At 37.3% G+C, this 19,496-nt stretch overlaps 2 protein-coding genes and 2 long non-coding RNA genes across 4 annotated transcripts; 2 read left to right on the forward strand and 2 right to left on the reverse strand.

Moving 5' to 3' along the window:
• Positions 1-25: 25 nt before the first annotated feature.
• Positions 26-4,152, reverse strand: LOC130721109 (probable serine/threonine-protein kinase PBL7). The gene is made up of 6 exons (XM_057571844.1): positions 3,544-4,152; positions 2,730-2,980; positions 1,650-2,035; positions 1,012-1,144; positions 586-675; positions 26-461 (listed from the first exon to the last, which is right to left on the reverse strand). The coding sequence occupies exons 1-6, from the start codon at positions 3,857-3,859 to the stop codon at positions 300-302; spliced, it is 1,338 nt and encodes a 445-aa protein (XP_057427827.1). The 5' UTR covers positions 3,860-4,152; the 3' UTR covers positions 26-299.
• Positions 4,153-8,442: 4,290 nt separating this feature from the next.
• On the reverse strand, positions 8,443-9,236 carry LOC130721112 (uncharacterized). The gene is made up of 2 exons (XR_009013344.1): positions 9,093-9,236; positions 8,443-9,009 (listed from the first exon to the last, which is right to left on the reverse strand). It is a non-coding gene; the product is annotated as an uncharacterized LOC130721112 (long non-coding RNA).
• LOC130721111 (uncharacterized) lies at positions 9,003-11,028 on the forward strand. Its single transcript, XR_009013343.1, has 3 exons — positions 9,003-9,144; positions 9,230-10,187; positions 10,661-11,028. It is a non-coding gene; the product is annotated as an uncharacterized LOC130721111 (long non-coding RNA).
• A 5,006-nt stretch (positions 11,029-16,034) lies between these two features.
• Positions 16,035-19,412, forward strand: LOC130719764 (uncharacterized). Its single transcript, XM_057570372.1, has 4 exons — positions 16,035-16,223; positions 16,336-17,457; positions 17,556-17,711; positions 19,038-19,412. The coding sequence occupies exons 1-4, from the start codon at positions 16,035-16,037 to the stop codon at positions 19,410-19,412; spliced, it is 1,842 nt and encodes a 613-aa protein (XP_057426355.1).
• The last annotated feature ends 84 nt before the right edge of the window (positions 19,413-19,496 follow it).

Genomic DNA, 19,496 nt, shown 5'->3' on the forward strand with positions numbered 1-19,496 from the left:
AGTAAGCTTACCATAAAAAAGCTAATTTAAAAAAAGGGTGTTAATATTGCATATGGATATTAAAATGAAAAAAATAAAAAAAGAGCATCTAGAACTATGTGTCCCGTGACTCAATGCAAATGATTATAATTTTGGGCCCTAGACAAATTTGGATTGCTTCTGGCATTGATCTAAGTTGCCAACTTGATATTGCATTTTCCCCCATCCTATGTTTGTCCAAACACTGTTTCAGTCTAAGAAGGAAATGCAGTTATTTCTAGGCTGCATATTGCCTTTTCAAACAGAAACATGATGCACGCCTAAAGACTTGGTCTTGGTATTTGTTTATGAAACCTCAGGGAACTGGTTGAACTAAGAGAAGATGGGTTCCTGACAAGTGGTACCAATGATTGTACAACATCTGTCATGAGAGGCCTGTAATCAGCTTCTGGCTGTATGCACATTGCTGCAATGGCAGCTACCTATAAATCCCAAAACAAAGAGAAATCAAATGATTATGTAATGGGGAATATATAATTAATCCAAATCATCAAGTAATAATGATGAGAATAAGAGAAAAACAGTGACTCAAAGAAGCCATGTTACCTGAATTAATTCCTTATTTGAGTACTGTCCTCGTAGAGCTGGATCAACCATTTCAACCACCTTATCTCTGCTTGTCAACCTTGGAAGAGCCTGATGATGAGTAACAAAGATGATATGTTACAAGACATGACAGTATCAAAAACTCAGTTCCCTGATTCATAATCAGAGACAGTGTTTGCTATACAACTTAGCAGTTAGCACCCTTATTGATATTCTGGAACATTAGCAATTTTTACTACTTTGATCTCAAACAAAAACTATTTTGTAAAACAATTGCAGAGTGCTATTCGGTGCAAGTTTGGAAATCCTTCTACAATTAATTATAAAGATATAATCAATTGTCGTGAGAAGCTTCTTTGAGTAACTCCTGAATTTCATAATCGATTTATAGAAAAGAAAAGTTTATCAAAATATGCTATTACTAACCCATGAAACAAGGACATGTTCTCCAGGGGGCCGCTTAATGTCAACTGGTACACGTCCGGTTAGCAGTTCAAGAAGAACCACACCATAGCTGTAAACATCTGACTTTGTAGTAAGCTTACCCGTGGATGCGTACCTACATTGTGCCCAAATTAAAGGTACAAATTAAAGTTATGCAATATTTTGTGACCATCAATTATATGTGAATGGTGGGATCAATATGTTTTAATCTCTCTTCTCATATACATTGAATAGGTATATTCTTAAGATAAACACAAAATTTCATGTCATTAGAGAAAGGTCCTATATTAACTAGAGATGCAACCAATATTGTTCTTTATAGATTGTATAGAGCAATTGTCACATATGAGTAAGCTTGAGTTAAGTCTAACTCGAATTTTAAGATATTTTGATTTATGAAAGGTATACTGTATATGCAATATGGAATCTTAGTGTTATAAAAAAGCCCTATTGTTTTAAAAAACTACAGCCTGGTTAATAGGGACTTGAGTGTGACTATGTCATATTTCGTTTCTTTAACATTGCAAGTTTTGTCCTGGGAGTGGGTCAAAGATAAGGCAAGGTGCTTCCAAATGCAAAAGATAAAATAATAGGTTACTCAATCTCATCAAATTACTCACTCTGGTGCCAAATATCCAGTGGTCCCCAACACACGGGTAGAAACCTGACCGTTCCTCTTCTCTGACCCCATCTTAGCCAATCCAAAATCTGACACCTTGGCACGGAAATTTTGATCCAGTAGAACGTTGCTACTCTTGAAGTCTCTGTGGATCACAGGTGACACCGCATGCTCATGCAGGAACTCCAAGGCCCTGGCACAATCAAGGGCTATCCTCATCCGGGCCCACCAATCCAACGGCTGAGATTGATCACTAGGGGAGTGAAGATGGTGTTGGAGTGTCCCATTGGGCATGTATTGAAAAATCAGTAATCTGTGGTGTTGGTCAGCACAATAGCCAAGTAGCTCCACCAAATAAGGAGAGTGCAGCCGGCTCAAGAGATCAACCTGTAGCCGTAAATAAATGTCAGTTTAGTCTTCGTCACCATGTGCTTCATTTGAATAAAGCTCACAATGTGAGTTGGCATGTGGGATGGACTTTCACATTCCATATTTCATGGTCCCCAATTTGATTGCTAAACGCCAGACAACTCTTTAAATAATAAGAGTTAGCAGAAAATGTCTAACTGTATTTCAATGACCTACAAATAAGTTATAGTAAATTTGATTCAATAGTATTGTAGATTTCAGAGAGTTTGAGTCTCGATGCAACGATAAGGTTGCTGCCGTGTGATTTGAGTCATGGAATCAGCTTTTTACATAAATATAAGATAAAACTATCAACATTAGATTCAAAAACTGCATTCGGCCCCTTCTCACGCAACATTGCTCTTTTTAGTATTGTAGATTTCAAATGATTCCATAACTAAAACTAGGGCAGTAGTCAGAGAGTGTATTATGGTTGCCAATTTGATAGGATGTTAGTCATCTCTCATGTTAAAATAAAATAAACTGTTGTCATGACTTTCTTTAATTATCTCAATTTTCTTTGACGACCAATAGAAGTTTCAGCTTAGTAAAAGACAAAAACAATATCTCTGAACAAGGAAATGAGACATTGGGAGCAAGTAACAACAAACAAATATGAAATCATTGAATACAAAGGAGATATGAAATCATTAAATGAAGTCCACTCACTCACCTCTATTCTGAAAGCACGCTCTCCTTGCTTACCTTCACTTCTCAACAACTTAATAGCTGCCAAAGTTCCATCACTGAGGACTCCTTTATACATCAAACCAACCCCTCCATTGCTAATCACATTTGCTTCACTGAATCCATCTGTTGCAACTTCTAACTCCCTGTATGTGAACACTTGAACTCCTCGAAATTTAGGTGCTGGGATCCTGCTCAAATTCCCCCCATGAACTTGAAGACACCCACCCTTTACATCTGCAATTCATATTTCCAACCATTTATGTATTAGCTTCTGCATCTTAAAGCATTCTTCAACCCTCATTCCTCAAAAGACTCATAATACTTAAGGACATTTAAATTTAAGCATTTTGCTAGCATGTGTCTACAAGACAATGGTTAAGAAATTAAGAATTAAAAAGTGTTTGTTGAAAAGTGAATCATTCCATTAGTATGTTCAAATCAACTTCTTTTTCCTCAAAATCAATTCAGATGCTCAGAAGCTATGCAGAGAAGTTTCTCTCCATAATTGATTTTCGATTCAGAATCAATTGTAAAATTATTTCCATATATAAAGTAACATTGATAGATTATGCACTTTTAATAAAAACTTTCCATTTATTGATTCCTTGAAATCGGTTAACATTTGACTTGAATTAAAACTGAAAACACTTAATGGTATGCTTGAGTCAAATTGCTGTAATCTCTGCATAAACTGTTATATATCATAACTAGAAACTCATATCAGTTGCACATATAGTTTCTGTTAGACCAATTAACAAACAGTTGGTATTCAATTGATAGCATATGCTACTAGTTACCTGGGCTAGCATCAAAGCTCAACATTGTTGAAACAATAAGCCTGCTGTTTGTGTCATGAAGCTCTCTACTACTGTCATCTTTGCAAGTTCCTTTCTTTACGGAAGGTTTTTGGCGGCGGATCAAGTAAAAGACCAGAAAAATGATAAACAGGATGGTGACTGCGGCAGCCACTGCAATGGTTGTGAGAATGGTTTTGAAGGGGAAATGGCCATGGCTATGGTTATGGTTTTCTGAATGCAAGTGGTGTCTTGCGAAAGTGTGGCTAGCAACAGTAGGTGGCTCTGAAGGTACAGTGGTAGTTGTATTAACTTCCATGAGTGACCACAGAGCAAACCAAGAAAATAAGGAATTTAATGGTTTTCAGTTTGAGGTGGAAAGGAAGGTTGAGATGGGAAGGCATGCATAAGTAAGAGAGGGTAGGGAATGGAATAGGAGTTTTGCTTTTGGTAGTAAATAAAACAAGGATAATGATTTCAAGATATTCGCATACTGACACCGAACAGACACCAGAATGAGAGAGTAAGAGTATAGAAAGAAGTAATAGATGTGATTTACGACGAATGTGATAAGAAGATAGATAATAAAAAATTCAGTTGTTGTCTGTGGGGTATCTGCACTGTTTGGTGTCTAAGTATCGTTATTGATAAAACAATGGGGTTGCAAATAAGTATTAGCTAGTTTTGAGTCTCCTTTCCTAGGAGGGCATTATCTCTTTCTCTGTCTCGTGAATATTTAATCAAGTGGTTTAGTTGTAGTACTTCATTTGTCTCTTCTTTTGATTTATTTTCTAAGGAATTGTCTCTTTCTGTGCATTGGAAAATTTTGGAAGCATTTGGTTTGGACCATCCCTCAATCATGCGCTCCCTCATGATTCTCTAATCTAAATAGATTGGTTTTCATGACAAAATTTCATGTGATCTTATTGTGTAAAGCTTTTGTTCTATCTCCCTTAATTAGAGGCTCTATTGAAGTGTATGAATTTGAAGAAGAGATATATAACCGCACAAATTTTCCAGGTTATCTGCATTTGTACTTGCTGAAACCATAATGGGTTTATAAATGTCTTTTTTATCATTCTTTTTCAGAAAAAGAGAACCAAAAAAATTAATTTTGCTTTTGTCTGCAGGCTGATGAGTCAATTTACATCTGCTGTTACTGAGAGGGGTCAACCAGTTCAACCACCAGTGAGATGAAGTGTGTTTGGATCCTACTTAAGTGCAACATAGACAAATGTTCATTATAATTCATAGAAGATATTACATTCATTTTTCGTCGGAAGTAATTGCTAATATCCATTTGAACCGGTAGTGACAAATATCCAAATATAGCCAAAATAACTTGGTAACTCTTTCATCTATCTAGCAAACTGGCACTTCCACTACTACTAACCACCAGCAATAATAGTACCATGAGGCAGAATTCAATTCTTAAATCTGCTTGCTTTCTGATCCAGGAAAAACAGTTTGTAATTTTGTATCATGTATCATTCTATTTGGTTTATTTATTATTCCATTAGGTTCTGACTTCTGAAGGCTAGCTAAAGAAGAGACAATAGATATTGCAACAAACTAATCCAATAAAGAATCTTTAACAAGCCATTTTAACCGACCCTTTGTACTTACTCAGTTTATATTACAGCATTATTTGATTGGATTGCTCGTTTTTATTATCATGAATGAACCAGAACCGAAAATTTGAAAATTTGGAATGCATGTAATAATTGTAATGTTGCAAGCTGAAGATAATGGACAATTTTTATGCAGAACATATTCAGCTCATAGTGAGTTTCTATTGGCTATTTGGATCAGTGTCTTGATCTCATTACTTGACATCAGTGTTTGACTTTAGGCATATATGCAACTTATAATCATAAATTAGCTACGTGGAAATAAGGGAATTAAGAAGAACCAGTAACTGCAAGAAATTGATCAAAGAAAAGGACTTGCCAAAACATTTGCTACAATGTCAAGTTGGCAACTATCAATTTGGGTCTTTATGACCGACCACTTTCCATGACCAATCGTTCCTTTTCCCTCAGGTTCTTCTTATATGTCAAGATCGCCACTGTGTCTTCGCTCAACACTTTTCTACAAAATAAGCAGCAATTTGTGCATAAATTATACCCAACTCTATCCCAAGGATAGAAAAGGTTGCTTGCAATGATAATATTCAAGTGAAGCAAATTAAGATCCCAATTTTGTGGTTGAAAATTAGAAGTTGTCACGGGACTTGAATATCAAAGGTTGCTTTCCGTTCACGTTATATATGTTTTAAATTTCACACTATCTGATTCAAAAAAAAAAATCACACTATCACCATATGAATTAGTTTTGGGGTTTAGTCTAATCTTAATGATACTAAAGTTCATCATAGATTTGATCTTAGGTCACCTATCACCCAGAGAATTATAATTTCAATATTCGACCATATTCCCCTTAGTTTCAAGTCAACACAGTCATGTTAGTTGGTCCAGAAAGCTCATGAATAAGTGAATGTCGTGTTGATCAATCATAACAATCAGGGGAAATTACAGTCACCTCCCCTGAGGTTTAACATTGTTGCACTGACCTCCACTCTAGTTTGCAAAATGCATTGACCTCCCCTCCTTCATAAATCATTTTGAATAATAAAAGAGTGCTTAGTGTTATAATAATAAATCATAGGAGAGGTCAGTGCAATAATAATAAACCTTAAGGAAGGTAAATGCAATGTTTCTAATAAAATAAGGGTGATTAGTGTCTTGTTAAATAATAGAGGGGAGGTCAATGCAACAATGATAAACCTCAGGGAAGGTTAGTGCAATTTGCCCTAACAATTAAAAGACCAAGCTAACACTTGTCTAAAGATAAATTGATCAAACAAATGGCTAAGTTATTGGAAGTCATAAATGAGACAACCTCGCAAATGTTGAGTACTACTACTACACAATTCAACATGAATACAAATTTGATTATTCAATTATTTAAGCTTATCCATTATTGCTCATACATAGTTCTCCTATACTTAGAGAATTCCATCTTTCGTTACTGATTTGAGCATTACAGTATCATTTACAAATTACAAGTACATTCATCGATGTGAATACTCACTGCACCATCGTGCCCTCCACCTCTTACACTTCCGTCCATTACCACACATTGACCAGAGGTACAACTCTGATATTCCTAGACCAAATACTCTCTTTAATGTTATGTTTATGTGTGATGAGTTTAGGTGAAATTATTTGCAAACCAACAACATTCTATCCTCTTTATTTAGATTTTGTTTGGGCTGATCTTTTTCCCAATGTATTTTTAAAATTGACAGTCATGAGATTAATCTCCTTAAGGTTTGGAGATCATAGTACGTGAATATATCTCTCCCAATAAATCATTCTTCATACACTTCGTTCAAGGATCAAATTATGAACTAAATGCATAAAAAACTCAAGTATCTACCAGTGTGTTAGACGTTGTTAGTTGTTTGGGCTGATTTGGAAGAAACAAAGTTGATAGAATTGAGATTTAAAAACATTTAATTAAAATTAAGAATGATGTTAAAACATAAATAATTAAAAAAAATTACGTTTGTGTGATTAAAAACTACACTCTTGTGTGATTAAAGATATTTGTTTGGAGAGATATGCAATCGTTTCTCGAACAGGTGGTGACATCTGTCAAAGACACAAAAAAAGTACACTCTTTTTGTCAAAATAAAAAATATACTTTAACCCTTCAAAATCAAAAGTTTGATAGTAGCAACAGATTTCCAAGAGAGGTTTGGGTCTTGGGCGCCATCTCCTGATGCGAGCATCATAGTCAACTATGATGGTAGCATTGGTTGTTCTCCGTTGAGTTGGTTTTGGATAATATCTTCACAACAATTTAAGTGAGCGAATTATTGGTTTCATGGGGACTTGTGGGGAGGAAGATATTTTTCATATGGAGCTTTGGACCATCATTCATTTGCTGGGTGTGTCTTGGGACCGTGGTTACAGATGAGTCGTTTGTTATTCAGATTCTCTTCATGATGCCTCTAATTGGGAATTCTCCATCAGATTTTCATGAGTATGTTGTCCTTATTTTTTATATTAGGGACTTGCTTAATTGACAGGGGATGTCCAGGTTGCCTATACTCTATGGGAAGGTATTGCGTGTGCATACTTTTAGCTAAGGTCGTAGCTCGTCAAGACTGAGATTTTGTTCTTGTCCATGAATCCATGATCCTCCCGTCAGTCTTGGACCCCTGCAAATGCTATAGGAACTAGTTATTCCCAGACTTAGTAGCCTTTGGTGTTTTTGGTTGTGTTTTTTTATTTTTCCTTTGTTAGCCTTTGTTACCAATAAACATGGCAATCTACCTGTATAAAAATCGTTTTTTTTTGTCACCGCATGAAAATCAAATCAAGTAGTGTTGAGTAACTTATTGGGCTGTAACTGCATCAGGTTCCGTTGCCCAAGGTTACACAACAGAAGATCAAGTCCTTCTTTAATTGTTTTTGGGTTCAACAAGACCAAGTCCAATTTGACAATTAGGACAGGTTTTAATGGGCCTCAAGGTTTGATGGGTTAGAATTTGGGCCTTCGATAAAAAAACAAGGTTAGATTTTGGGCATGGTTGGAAAATCAAAATGGACTCAATGTTATATCTGAATAATTTAAATTAATTTGTCTTTAGACCAAAAAAAAGTTTAATTTGTCTCTTTCTAGTTATATTGAGTGCATGGCCTTAACAATTTGACTTGAAATTTATATTTAATTTTTTTCGTATGAAGCATCAACATATCAAGTATTAAGAAATTTTGAGTTGTGTTCTGTGGTTTTGCCTAGCGTGGGTCAGTTGCAAACTGACTCACGGTGGTGCAGTTTACCTTTTCACCGTTGATTTAATGTTTTTTAAATTTTAACGACTCAGATCAATTAACCATTAAAATAATTTAGTTGTTAAATATATGTTACTTTACTAAAATATCCTTATCCCTTCCCACCCACCTCCACCACTCAACCATGGAAAGCATTAGGAAGATGCAGCCCTGACGAAGCCCGCGGCGGAGATGGGGTCTGAAGCGGTGGTCGCAGGGGCTCGCGGTGGTAGTCTACTTCTACTTCATCGATCATCCAGTACCACACAGCCACAAAAAAAAAAAAAAAACCATCATCACAGAATCACAAATCAAACACCGTCGTTCACTTCCATGACCAAACCACGGTGTCACCACTGCAACCGCGCCGGAGATGCGCCACTGGAGATGTCCCGGCGAGCCACCACCGCCTGTCTGACTTTTCCGGTCAGATTCGAGGGTTTTTGGGAAAAAGAACGGCACCACAGTGATTAGAAGAAGTTCCATTGTTCGGTTTTCTCCGGCGACTGTCGACGCTGTTCCTCGCTGCCGGTGGCGATTTCCGACGACAACTCCGAGGAGCCTCTTTTGAGAAAAGGAAAGTGTTTTCTTGTAGATCTCCACCTCCTCTCTTCGAAACTGAGGCCTGAATAAAAAAGGAAGAAGATGAAGATGCAGAAAGAGCTCCATCAAGTCTTCCATGGAAGAGAATAAAGCAAAGAGACTCACCGACGGTCGGAGCAAATGATGGTGCTGGTAGACTACACAACGTCTTTTTCAGGTGGGGTACAATTTTATGGATTTCATTTTTCTGGTTTTTGAGCTTTTTTTCCCAGGTCGTTTTCAAGCATAATTTTTGTTACCAGCTTTGTATGCGATGCTGTGGATGGCTCGTGTGCTCGTAATCTCAATCAAGGCATATATACTTTCATGTAGCTATTAGATCTATGATGAAAGAAGTTTGCAAGTGACCGACCTCAAAGATATTGAAAGATCATGAAATTGAAAGTTCAGTGGACGTGGCTCTCTGTGAAAGATGCAACCTTGCTGATGATAGAAGGAGGAACCAGATCTGGAAATCTAGATGGGTGGAGAAACTCAGATTGGTGTGTGATAGGATGATGTTGGTGGAAGGAGCAAGAAGGAAAAAAAGGAGAAGAAAGAAAAATGAAAAGAAAAAATGGGTATTTTTGTAATTTAGGAGGGGAACAGTAACTGCACCACCGTGAGTCAGTTTCAAAACAACCCACGGTAGGCGCAGCCGTGTTCTGTGCACCTTATTAGAATGTTGGCAATTCAAATTAAGTTTGAATGACAGCCAAAGTGTGGGGAACAAATTTGTCCTCTTTTTCCTTTTCTTTTTCCCTTTATTCCCTCTTATTAGTTGGCTGACGTTTTTATTTCTCACTTGTCAATTATTACATATATAGTACATCCTTTTATTTATTTACTGCTTCTGGCCCCATTCTCAGCTAAAATCCAATTTACATGCATTACATGGTATATATAAGTTGATTTTAGCTTTTCATAATGTTAGAGTACTAGCTAGTCAATATGCTTCATTAATTTCATTGTCCCCCCTTCAATCATCTGTGACATGCTGTTCTCCTCTCAGTTGCTAAGATTCCAACATCATATGCTAACAATGTGTCTATCTAGTATCTACTTTCAAAAAAAATGTGTCTATCTACCTACCTACCTTGTACCTTAAGTCCATGAAAATATTTCACTATGTTGAGAATATTGATTTTGATGAAGGTGTCTTTGATGGTGGTGGTATTGGAAAGGAGAAGATATGCATCTTATTTTAGCCTTTGATGAGAGGTATTGTTAGCATGTTTACATATCTGCATAGTTAATTATGTCATTTAGAAGCTGTCTACAAAAGTTTTTTTACATAATTGATTTTGATTTTAAATTTAATAACAATGATTTTCAAATATGCATTGTAATCTTGTTTTGACATAAATGTAGGATGGCTAATGCCATGAGCTAATACATTTATACATGTTTGGATCTAGAGTCTAGACTAAATAGCACTTATTAGACATTCTCTTCTAGATAATATATTAGATAAACTTTAATAAGTGTTTTTTTGTCTACATCCAAACAATCACCATGTCCAGCTTCGTTATTGATGTATTAATATGTTGCTTGTTAAATAAGTATACAATGTTATTAAAATCTTTATTGTTTGTCTGGCCTTAATCAAACTACCTCCAGGTTTTAGAGTTGAATTCAACTGACATTCAAAGACATGTTTGACTGAAATGAATATTTTTATGTTGAAATTTTAGCATGTCAGATTAACATTTGATGCCTTTTCATGAATGTTCAAAAGAGCGTCAATACCAAGCTAGCAAATGACAATTGACAAGAGAGTTTGTGAGCTAGCAAATGTTGGAAATGTAAATCACATTATAATAGAACACACACAGTAGCAGCAATACTTATTATTTGTTCAGAGTGACACTTACTTTTTTTTAATCTAAGTTTCATTTCCTGTTTATTGGAATGTATGATATTATATCAGGGCCTTGGTATACAAACAGTATTAATTGATTAAAGGATGGAAAATGAGTGAATAATTGTAAAGCAAACTGAGGCTATTCTCTAGCTGTAGCATAGGATTTGCAGTTGCACAGTTTTGTATCCCAGTTTGTTACCACGTCATCCAGGTAATAAATGATCAAGATACAGTAAAATAAACATGTATTGAAATCAAAGCTGTTGTCCAAAAGATCTACAATACTGGCAAGCTCAATTTTTCCTTCGTTAGTAAAACTATAGGAGACATTTTCCCCCTTTCACTTTGTTAACAACATTAGCAAGCTCAATTTTCCCTTCATTGGTAAAACTCAATCATTTTGCCTTCATTAGCAATATTATGGTACCCCTCAAACGCCTACTTTCTCGCGTTTTGGAAGCAACAACCCGCCAAGAGCAAATATTTATACCTCTCGGCATCTACTTCCGTGCATAGTCGGAGTTAAATGACTATTGTTCTAGTACCCGACAACACGCACCTATACTCGGTGTTGATGATCATCATTCGGCCAAGAGCCTATTTAGGTTCATATCTGTGACCGCCTTATGATCAACGACAAAAGTACATTGCTCCTATACTCAATAACCAGAACCCTACGAACCACACCAGCAGCCATTGCCCTCGACGAGCAGTTCAAGTAAAGTCGATACACAACCACAAGAATTAAGGCTCGTATAACAACTAGCTAGTCCTCAGAAACCGATTAACTCTTGACAACTATCACTCACTCAACATGGTTTACCATTGAGAATTCACCCAAACATCCAACTAGGACAGTCGATTACCCTAAGTCATTGTTGATCTCTACAAAGATTAAAGCAGTTGGACCCTTTCCATGCCCGATTGCGTCTATAAGACCAGTTGCATATCCACGATCACTCATCTATATAGAGAGTATAACTTGATCTGTCTCGATTTACCACATTATTTCTAAATTCAACGACTCTCTGTTTGAGGTATTGACGCGATGCTCGAAGATCTCACATTATGCAAGTCTACCCTTCTCGACCCAGTAAAATGGCGTGTTAGAAAATCAAACGACCCTCTATGGTCATTGTACCTTATATCCAGTATGACATCCTACCTCAGACTTCCCAATTTGCAGCCCTCAAAATCTTACTATATTTCTCGCGGGTTTTCATCCTCTATTAAAGGTGGGTTTCGTAAAGTTTAACATACATATTTTCATCCTCTATTTCTCGCTTTCTAGTCACTTTGAGCATATGAGTGTTTTAGAGGTCTCACACCAACATAGCTTGACAACGGAGAAACCCCGTCAAGGCTGAGAGAACTGGGAAGACCTCTCAATGTGAGAAAAAACCACCAAACCCTACCAATCCGACTTGTTTGATCGAGTAACAAAACTGAACTTTTTTGTTATCACTTTTTCTTGAAGAAGAAAATTTGTATGGTGATTGTAACTTGTAAGAACATGCACAAGAATTTAGAGCAAGCTTGGGTTGGAGTACGAGCTACTCTGTTAGTGGGCATATAATGTTGCATCGTTGTTCGAGAAAGCAAAGGAAAACACATCAGTCAAAAGGGTCAGTGAAGGAGAAAGCATTAATGTGATGTTTTCTTTTCCTTTTTGTGTTGCTTGGTATCTTAACATGGTAAGCTCTCAGGCTATTTGTCTGGGCCATGCCCCCCCCCCCCACACACGCTCCCAAAAGAATAAAAAGCGAGAACAAAAGTGGTAATTAGAGAATATCAGCCTCGACAAGCAAGTGTAAAATGACAGTAGTATCCGTGGAATATTGAGGTAAAAAAAAATAAAAGCAGAGTCAAACTCTGTTCTCTGTGTAGTAGTCTCAAATCTCAATGCCTCAAAGTCTCTATTGAAGTCTTAAAGCAACAGTAACCACTGAGACAGTGACTCTGGATTTGGATCTTGTGGGGATTGTTGCTTGCATCACTTTAATATATCAGTTAATTAACTATACATGTAAAATTCTTTTCAATAAATAATAGCGTATAATATGTACTACATGTAATACTTCAATAGTAGAGTATGTTTTTTTTTTCTTTCATAACACGTATGCTAAGTATCTTCCATAAAAAACAATCATGTTTAAATATAAATATTTACATTTTAGTGGGATTATACAAGATTCAAAACTAAAATTTTACTTAAGGTAAGGAAAATCAAACTTGTATCATTTGAACCAACTATCTGTTAGTCGTCTTTCATAACACTGTACTATTAACTTCCTATTTTTGAATCATGAGATGTGGTATAATGGTTGCTCATCATCACCTGACACCTATAAAAATGAAGCACATTATATGACTAGTTATTTACCGTGTGAGCTATCGCGATGGGGGATTGGTCATTAGCGTCACACTAAAAAATTATGTTTTGAAATTTAATGAGCTTGGGCCTGTGTTCATGGGTAGGGTATGGTTCTGGGTCGGCCCATGATGGATCCAGGTTAGGTTAGGATGTCTCGTACCTGGGTTCCACTTCTACAGTCACACATGGTGTTGTGATGCGGTGAAGCAGTTAGCAGCAACAGGGTCAATAATTCAATTGCTCTGCAATCTCATAAAAGCACTTGTGACTGTGAAGTGATTACCCAACAACTCCACTGTACTAACCTGGCCTTTCTGCATATGGGGTCCCAAGTTCCTACCCTCTCAATTCAATCCATGCCTCCAAGGGGCACCTGTCCCTCTGTGAAAGGTAGCTTGTTTCTTCTGATAAGGACATGACCTCACTTCTCATGTCCACCACTAAACACCCGTCACTGTCATTTTGTAGCCCTTTTTAATCAATAATTATTTGTCCACACCTCTAAAGTGAAGTGGAAAGAGGTGGAGGAGGAGAGAGATAGGAAGAAAAGAAAAAGTAAGAGAGAAAAAGTATAAGATGTGATAGATGATAAGATGAAAGAGATAAAAATAAAAATAGGTGAAAATGAAGTGTATAAATAATGAGGTGTGTATATATCATTACTCGATAATATAATTTGTGACGAACAATTTGTGCACAATAATTCACGACTAAATTTTTATCGCCAATCATATCATTTATGTCATTTTTATGGATGGTTTTCAGCTTCCATCATGTGAATAAAGGAAAATACATGGTTGTTCTTGATCCTGCTACATTGTATCCTACCAAATTGCAATCCACTTAACTATAACCTAGGATTTTATTTTTTTCATGTATCAAATTCAATTTACCACTGTTTTACAACAAACAAAAACATATCTAACTCTTTTTTACAATATTTGATTAAAATTAAAATTGCAGCTATGATTTTTTTTGACATAAAAATTGCAGCTATGGTTAATCCATATCTTACTTTCTTATTGAATTTTTTTTTTCACTCACTTTTTAAATTGTTTTACTAATTACTTTTTTTTTGCTTTTTCTATTATTTTTCATTTTCTTATTTTCTTTGCCAGTGTGTTATGTTCTTTTCTCTTCACACCTCTTTTCCAATATAGTGAACAAAATTTTTTTTCCTTTGAATTAACTCCCGTGGTGATCTTATAATCTAAGTCAAATCTTAGGCACCATACTAATACAAAGTGGTCAGTGGTCACTATAAATTCCATGTCAAGGGTGTGGCAAGTGGCAGCCAATCTTGGTGTGAAATGAGAATGATCATGTCTTAATCTATTGTAGTGGTGCCTAAATTGGGTCATGAGTGTTACTGCACGATAATCTTTTCAACTTCAATTTCAAAGTTTGGTAATGGTGACTTTGAATATAAGTAAAATAGTCATGCATGATGCATGATGTTTTAAGTTTCTTGCAAATTCTGCCTCTACTCTATTTTTGTCAACGTTTATACCCCTCAATTTTTTAAACAGTACACCGTCTACCCCTCCGTCAGTCAGGCTTTCTCAGGAGAGGTTCCTGAATGAATTGGAGAGATGAAGATGAGTATATGAAGTTAATGATGATTAAATAAATGATATAAATTAAATTTGCTTGATGTATATATCAATTATGTATCTAACTGAACTGGTTAAATGCATGTTTTGTTACTTACAGGTCTTGAGTTTGAATCTCTCATGCCCCATTTTTTCCAATTTCACTTATAATTTCCACGTGGCAGGTCCAAAAAATATAAAAAAAAGTTAAATCAGCTCATTTCATTAGTTTTTTAACGTCTGACTGACGGAGGGGTAGACGGTGCACTGTTTGAAAACATGAGGGGTAGAAACAGTATGAGCAAAATTGACACAAACTTGAAACATTAGGGGCCAAAAGAGTTTTTCAGCCTACAATCTATTGAACTTTATACAAGTTGCGTGGCTTTCTTTGCTACACATAATGTGCTTTGTGTTCAATAGAAAACAGATTTTTCACTGTACTGTTTTGGAGCTCCAGTGTTGTTAGTTACCTGTATGCGATCACATGAAACTGTCAATTCTATCGCCATTAGCCACCAACCAAGGAAATATCTGTGAATAAATCAAATCCCCAATTGGCTTTTAACTAGATTTTAGGTGCGATATTTCCGGGATCCATTGTGTCATGTCAATTTTGAAGCATATCTTTCATGAATTAACAATCATGTGCTTAGTTATTATTTAAAATCTACAGAATTATTAGGTTGAATGTCAACAATGATATATACACACCTCATATTTTATACATTTCATTTCCACCTATTTTTATTTCTATCTCTCTCATCTTATTATCTATCACGGGGCGAGACTGAACCAAAAATTCAACAAACAGAGGGCGCAACATCAAGAAATTCAGGGGAAGGCTTGGCTGTGGTTCTCCACTCAAGTGCGGCAGCAACGTTGGGTGAGAATGTTGTGCCATCGAATTCTTGTCCCAGTGCAAGGATGTCGGTGTCGAGGGAAGGTTCGTGGATGGTGAGAAGTGCGGCAGCACGCCAAAAAGTTCGACAGATGGTTAGCTCTCACAATAATTCTTTGTCAGAGGCGGGGCTAATAAATTGCCCAGTGTCTTTCTGGCTAAAGGATGTAGATGTTGAAGCAAGAAACATTTGGAAAGAAGGAAAAGAATTGGGGGTATCCTTTCTTGGGAACGAGGAAGAAGTAATTTCACAGATAGTCCAGTTGGAACAAAGGGATGCACGTGGTGCTGATACAGGTGCTACTGCAGTTCTTGACAGGGGTTCTGATGGTGTTAAATGAAGATCCTCTCTTTCAATGTTAGAGGCTTGGGTAATCCGGCCAAGAGAAGGGTGATTCGTGATTTGGTAACCAGGGAGCAGGTTGAGTGTTTGTGTATTCAGGAGACAAAAATTCAAAGCATCGATAATAGATTGTGTGCTCAGTTGTGGGGGGATGCTGAGTTTGATTGGCAGTTTCAACCCGCTGTAAGTCGGGCAGGTGGACTGTTATGTATTTGGAAAAGGGGAATCTTTTCGCTTCAGGAGTGTGATAACTTGTGTGCTGGTTAATATCTATTCCCCCTGCAGTTTGGAACAGAAAAGAGTTTTGTGGGCGAATTTGTTAGCTTGGAAGGGGCGTATTTCAGTTGCTGTGTGGTGTTTGGCAGGAGATTTTAATGCAGTAAGAAGTGAGGAGGAAAGAAGAGGAATCTCAGAAGGGTCTTTGTCTCAGCGAAGGGAAATTTCAGAATTCAACAATTTCATTACAGAGATGAAGTTATTTGATGTTCCTCTTGTTGGCAGAAAATTCACTTGGGTTAGACCGAATGGACAAGCACAAAGTAGGATTGACAGATTTTTGCTATCTTATGAATGCCTCAATCTTTGGCCGAATTGCTCGCAACTTGTTCTCAATTGGGATATCTCTGATCACTGCCCCTTGCTATTGAGGTGTGTGGTACAAGAGTGGGGCCCAAAACCATTCAGGGTGCTGAATTGTTGGTTTCAGGATCATAGATTTGAGGCCTTTGTGAAGCAATCTTGGGGGGAAGCACATGTAAATGGTTGGGGCGCTTTTACTCTTAAGGAAAAATTGAAGATTCTTAAATCAAAGCTAAAACTCTGGAACAGTGAGGTATTTGGGGATTTGAAAACCAGGAGAAACTTGGCAGTCATCAGAATTAATGAGCTGGATATCTTGGAGGAGGAAGCAGGCTTGTCTGATGAACAAAATCAAGAGCGGAAAAATTTGTTGCATGAGTTTTGGTCAGTATTAAAGCTTCATGAATCTCTTTTGTGTCAGAAAGCAAGGTCTAGATGGTTGAAGGAGGGGGATCAAAATTCTAAGTATTTCCATTCCGTGGTTAATTGGAGGAGAAGATCAAATTCTATGGTGGGTCTTGTGATTGATGGTTCTTGGGAGGAGGACCCGAGGAAGGCAAAAGATGAAGTGAGCAATTTTTTTCAGAAGAAGTTTACTGCTGACAACTTGGAAGGGTTGAAATTGAATGGTGTTCCTTTCAAATATGTCACAGCTGAGGATAACGCTTTCTTAATTGGGCGCTTTGAGGCATCTGAGATAAAGGAAGCTGTGTGGGAGTGTGGTGGTGATAAAAGTTCGGGACCAAATGGGTTCAATTTCAGATTTATACAACGCTTTTGGGAGTGGAGGTTCGGCAAGTGGTTGATGAGTTTTGGATGCGGGGTGTGTGGCCTAGAGGTAGTAATGCGTCATTTATTGCCTTGATCCCAAAGATTGACTCTCCTCTTAGTCTTAATGACTTTCGTCCGATTTCACTGATTAGTTGTATGTATAAGGTTGTGTCAAAATTGTTGGCTATTAGGCTTAAGAAGGTGCTTTCGAAGGTGATCAGTGATAATCAGTTCGCAGTTTTAGGGGGGAGAAATATGTTGGACAGTGTGGTGATTTTAAATGAAGCGGTTGGGGTGGCGAAGAGATCCAAGAAACCAACTGTAATTTTTAAGGTAGATTATGAGAAAGCATATGACTCTGTCCGTTGGGATTTTTTGCTGTATATGTTGGGTCGAATGAATTTTTGTAGAAAATGGATTAATTGGATCAGAAGTTGTCTTGGGTCTGCTTCTGTTTCTTTTTTGGTGAATGGAAGTCCTGGTATTGAATTTAAAATGGAAAAAGGTCTTCGGCAGGGTGATCCATTGTCCCCTTTTTTATTCTTGGTGATTGCAGAAGGTCTAAATAGACTTTTTCAGCAGGCTATTGACCCATGATTTGGGGGGGTTCAAGTTTGGAAGGGAAGGTGACTTGTCAATCTCTATGTTGCAATTTGCAGATGATACTGTTTTTATTGGGGAGGCAAGTGTTCAAAATATTACAGTAATCAAATGTGTCTTGAGATGCTTTGAGTTAGCTTCTGGTCTCAAGGTCAATTTTCATAAAAGCAAACTAGCAGGGGTAGCTGTTGAAGGGGGTTCCTTGTCCATTTTTGCCTCCATTTTGAATTGTAAGCTAATGACAATTCCTTTTGTGTATTTGGGGATACCGGTGGGTGGTAGAATAAATAGCTTGCAGTTGTGGGAGCCAATTGTTCAAAAATTCAGAAACAAATTTACTAGATGGAAACAGAAGACAGTGTCCTTTGGAGGGAGAATCTGTCTCATTCAAAGTGTTCTGACTGCATTGCCTCTTTTCTTTCTCTCTTTTTTCAAGATGCCAAAGGGGATAGTTAAGGAGTGTACCAGGCTTATGCATAATTTTCTATGGGGTGGCTCAGATGTGGAAAGAAGAATTGCTTGGGTAAAATGGTCTGATGTCTGTAAGCCCAAAGAACTTGGTGGTCTTGGGATAAATGACTTGTCTGCCTTTAATAAGGCTCTTATTGGCAAATGGAAATGACGTTTTTTGAATGAGCCAAATAGCTTTTGGTGCAGGGTGATTAAATACCAAATTATTGGTGGTAGATGTTCTTCCCCTTGGTGGAGGGGTGTTCTTTCTTTGTGTTCAGAGGATAACTGGTTTGAATTGGGAATTAGGAAAACACTAGGGGATGGGGATGCAACTAGTTTCTGGCATGATGATTGGCTTGGGTCAGGACATTTGGAGGGGAGATTTCACAGGTTGTATAATTTGTCTCAAAACAAATATGAGAGTAGAATTTTAAATGGAGAAGGTCGTTGCGTGGGAGGGAGGAGTTGTGGTTTGATACCCTGTTGAATATTATTAATAATGGTAGTTTGCAGGAGGGGAGGCCGGATAGATGGTTGTGGGAGCCAGGGGAGGAGGGTGCTTATTCAGTTAACTCATCTTATTCTTTTTTGCAGGTGAGTGATTTAGGAGTGTCTGACATCGATTTTCAATCAACCTGGTCTGCATTTGCTCCCTCAAAGGTCAAAGCTTTTGCTTGGCGCATGTTGCTAAATCGGATCCCGACCAAGGTGAATTTAAGGAGGAGAGGTGTCATTCCGGCAGAGGTGGATGTATTCTGTCCTTTTTGTAATCGTATAGAAGAGTGTTGTGATCATTTGTTCTGTACGTGCTCACGGTCTTTTGATGTCTGGAATGCTGTCTATCGGTGGTTGGGGTTTGAAACTGTATTGCCATCTTCATCAGAATCACTTTTTAGCCAGTTCTCCTTTGTTGGCAGAAACAAGAAACAACGACTTGCTGAGGTAACAGTGTGGATGGCGTCTTGCTAGTCCTTGTGGATAACTCGTAACAGTGTTATTTTCAAGGATGGGGTTTGGGACGGTGGTTTGGTTGTGGAATTAATCCAGGTTCGA

Source organism: Lotus japonicus, chromosome 5 (assembly GCF_012489685.1).
Source record: "Lotus japonicus ecotype B-129 chromosome 5, LjGifu_v1.2".
Lineage (NCBI taxonomy): Eukaryota > Viridiplantae > Streptophyta > Magnoliopsida > Fabales > Fabaceae > Lotus > Lotus japonicus.

Coding starts and splice junctions, on each gene's coding strand:
- LOC130721109 (XM_057571844.1), bottom strand. CDS start 3,859: ATGGAAGTTAATACAACTACCACTGTACCTTCAGAGCCACCTACTGTT. Junction 2,981..3,543: donor GAGCTTTGATGCTAGCCCAG/GTAACTAGTAGC, acceptor TATGAATTGCAG/ATGTAAAGGGTGGGTGTCTT. Junction 462..585: donor CAAATAAGGAATTAATTCAG/GTAACATGGCTT, acceptor TGGGATTTATAG/GTAGCTGCCATTGCAGCAAT.
- LOC130719764 (XM_057570372.1), top strand. CDS start 16,035: ATGAAGATCCTCTCTTTCAATGTTAGAGGCTTGGGTAATCCGGCCAAG. Junction 16,224..16,335: donor ATTGGCAGTTTCAACCCGCT/GTAAGTCGGGCA, acceptor AGTTTGGAACAG/AAAAGAGTTTTGTGGGCGAA. Junction 17,712..19,037: donor AGAGATCCAAGAAACCAACT/GTAATTTTTAAG, acceptor TCTTTTTTGCAG/GTGAGTGATTTAGGAGTGTC.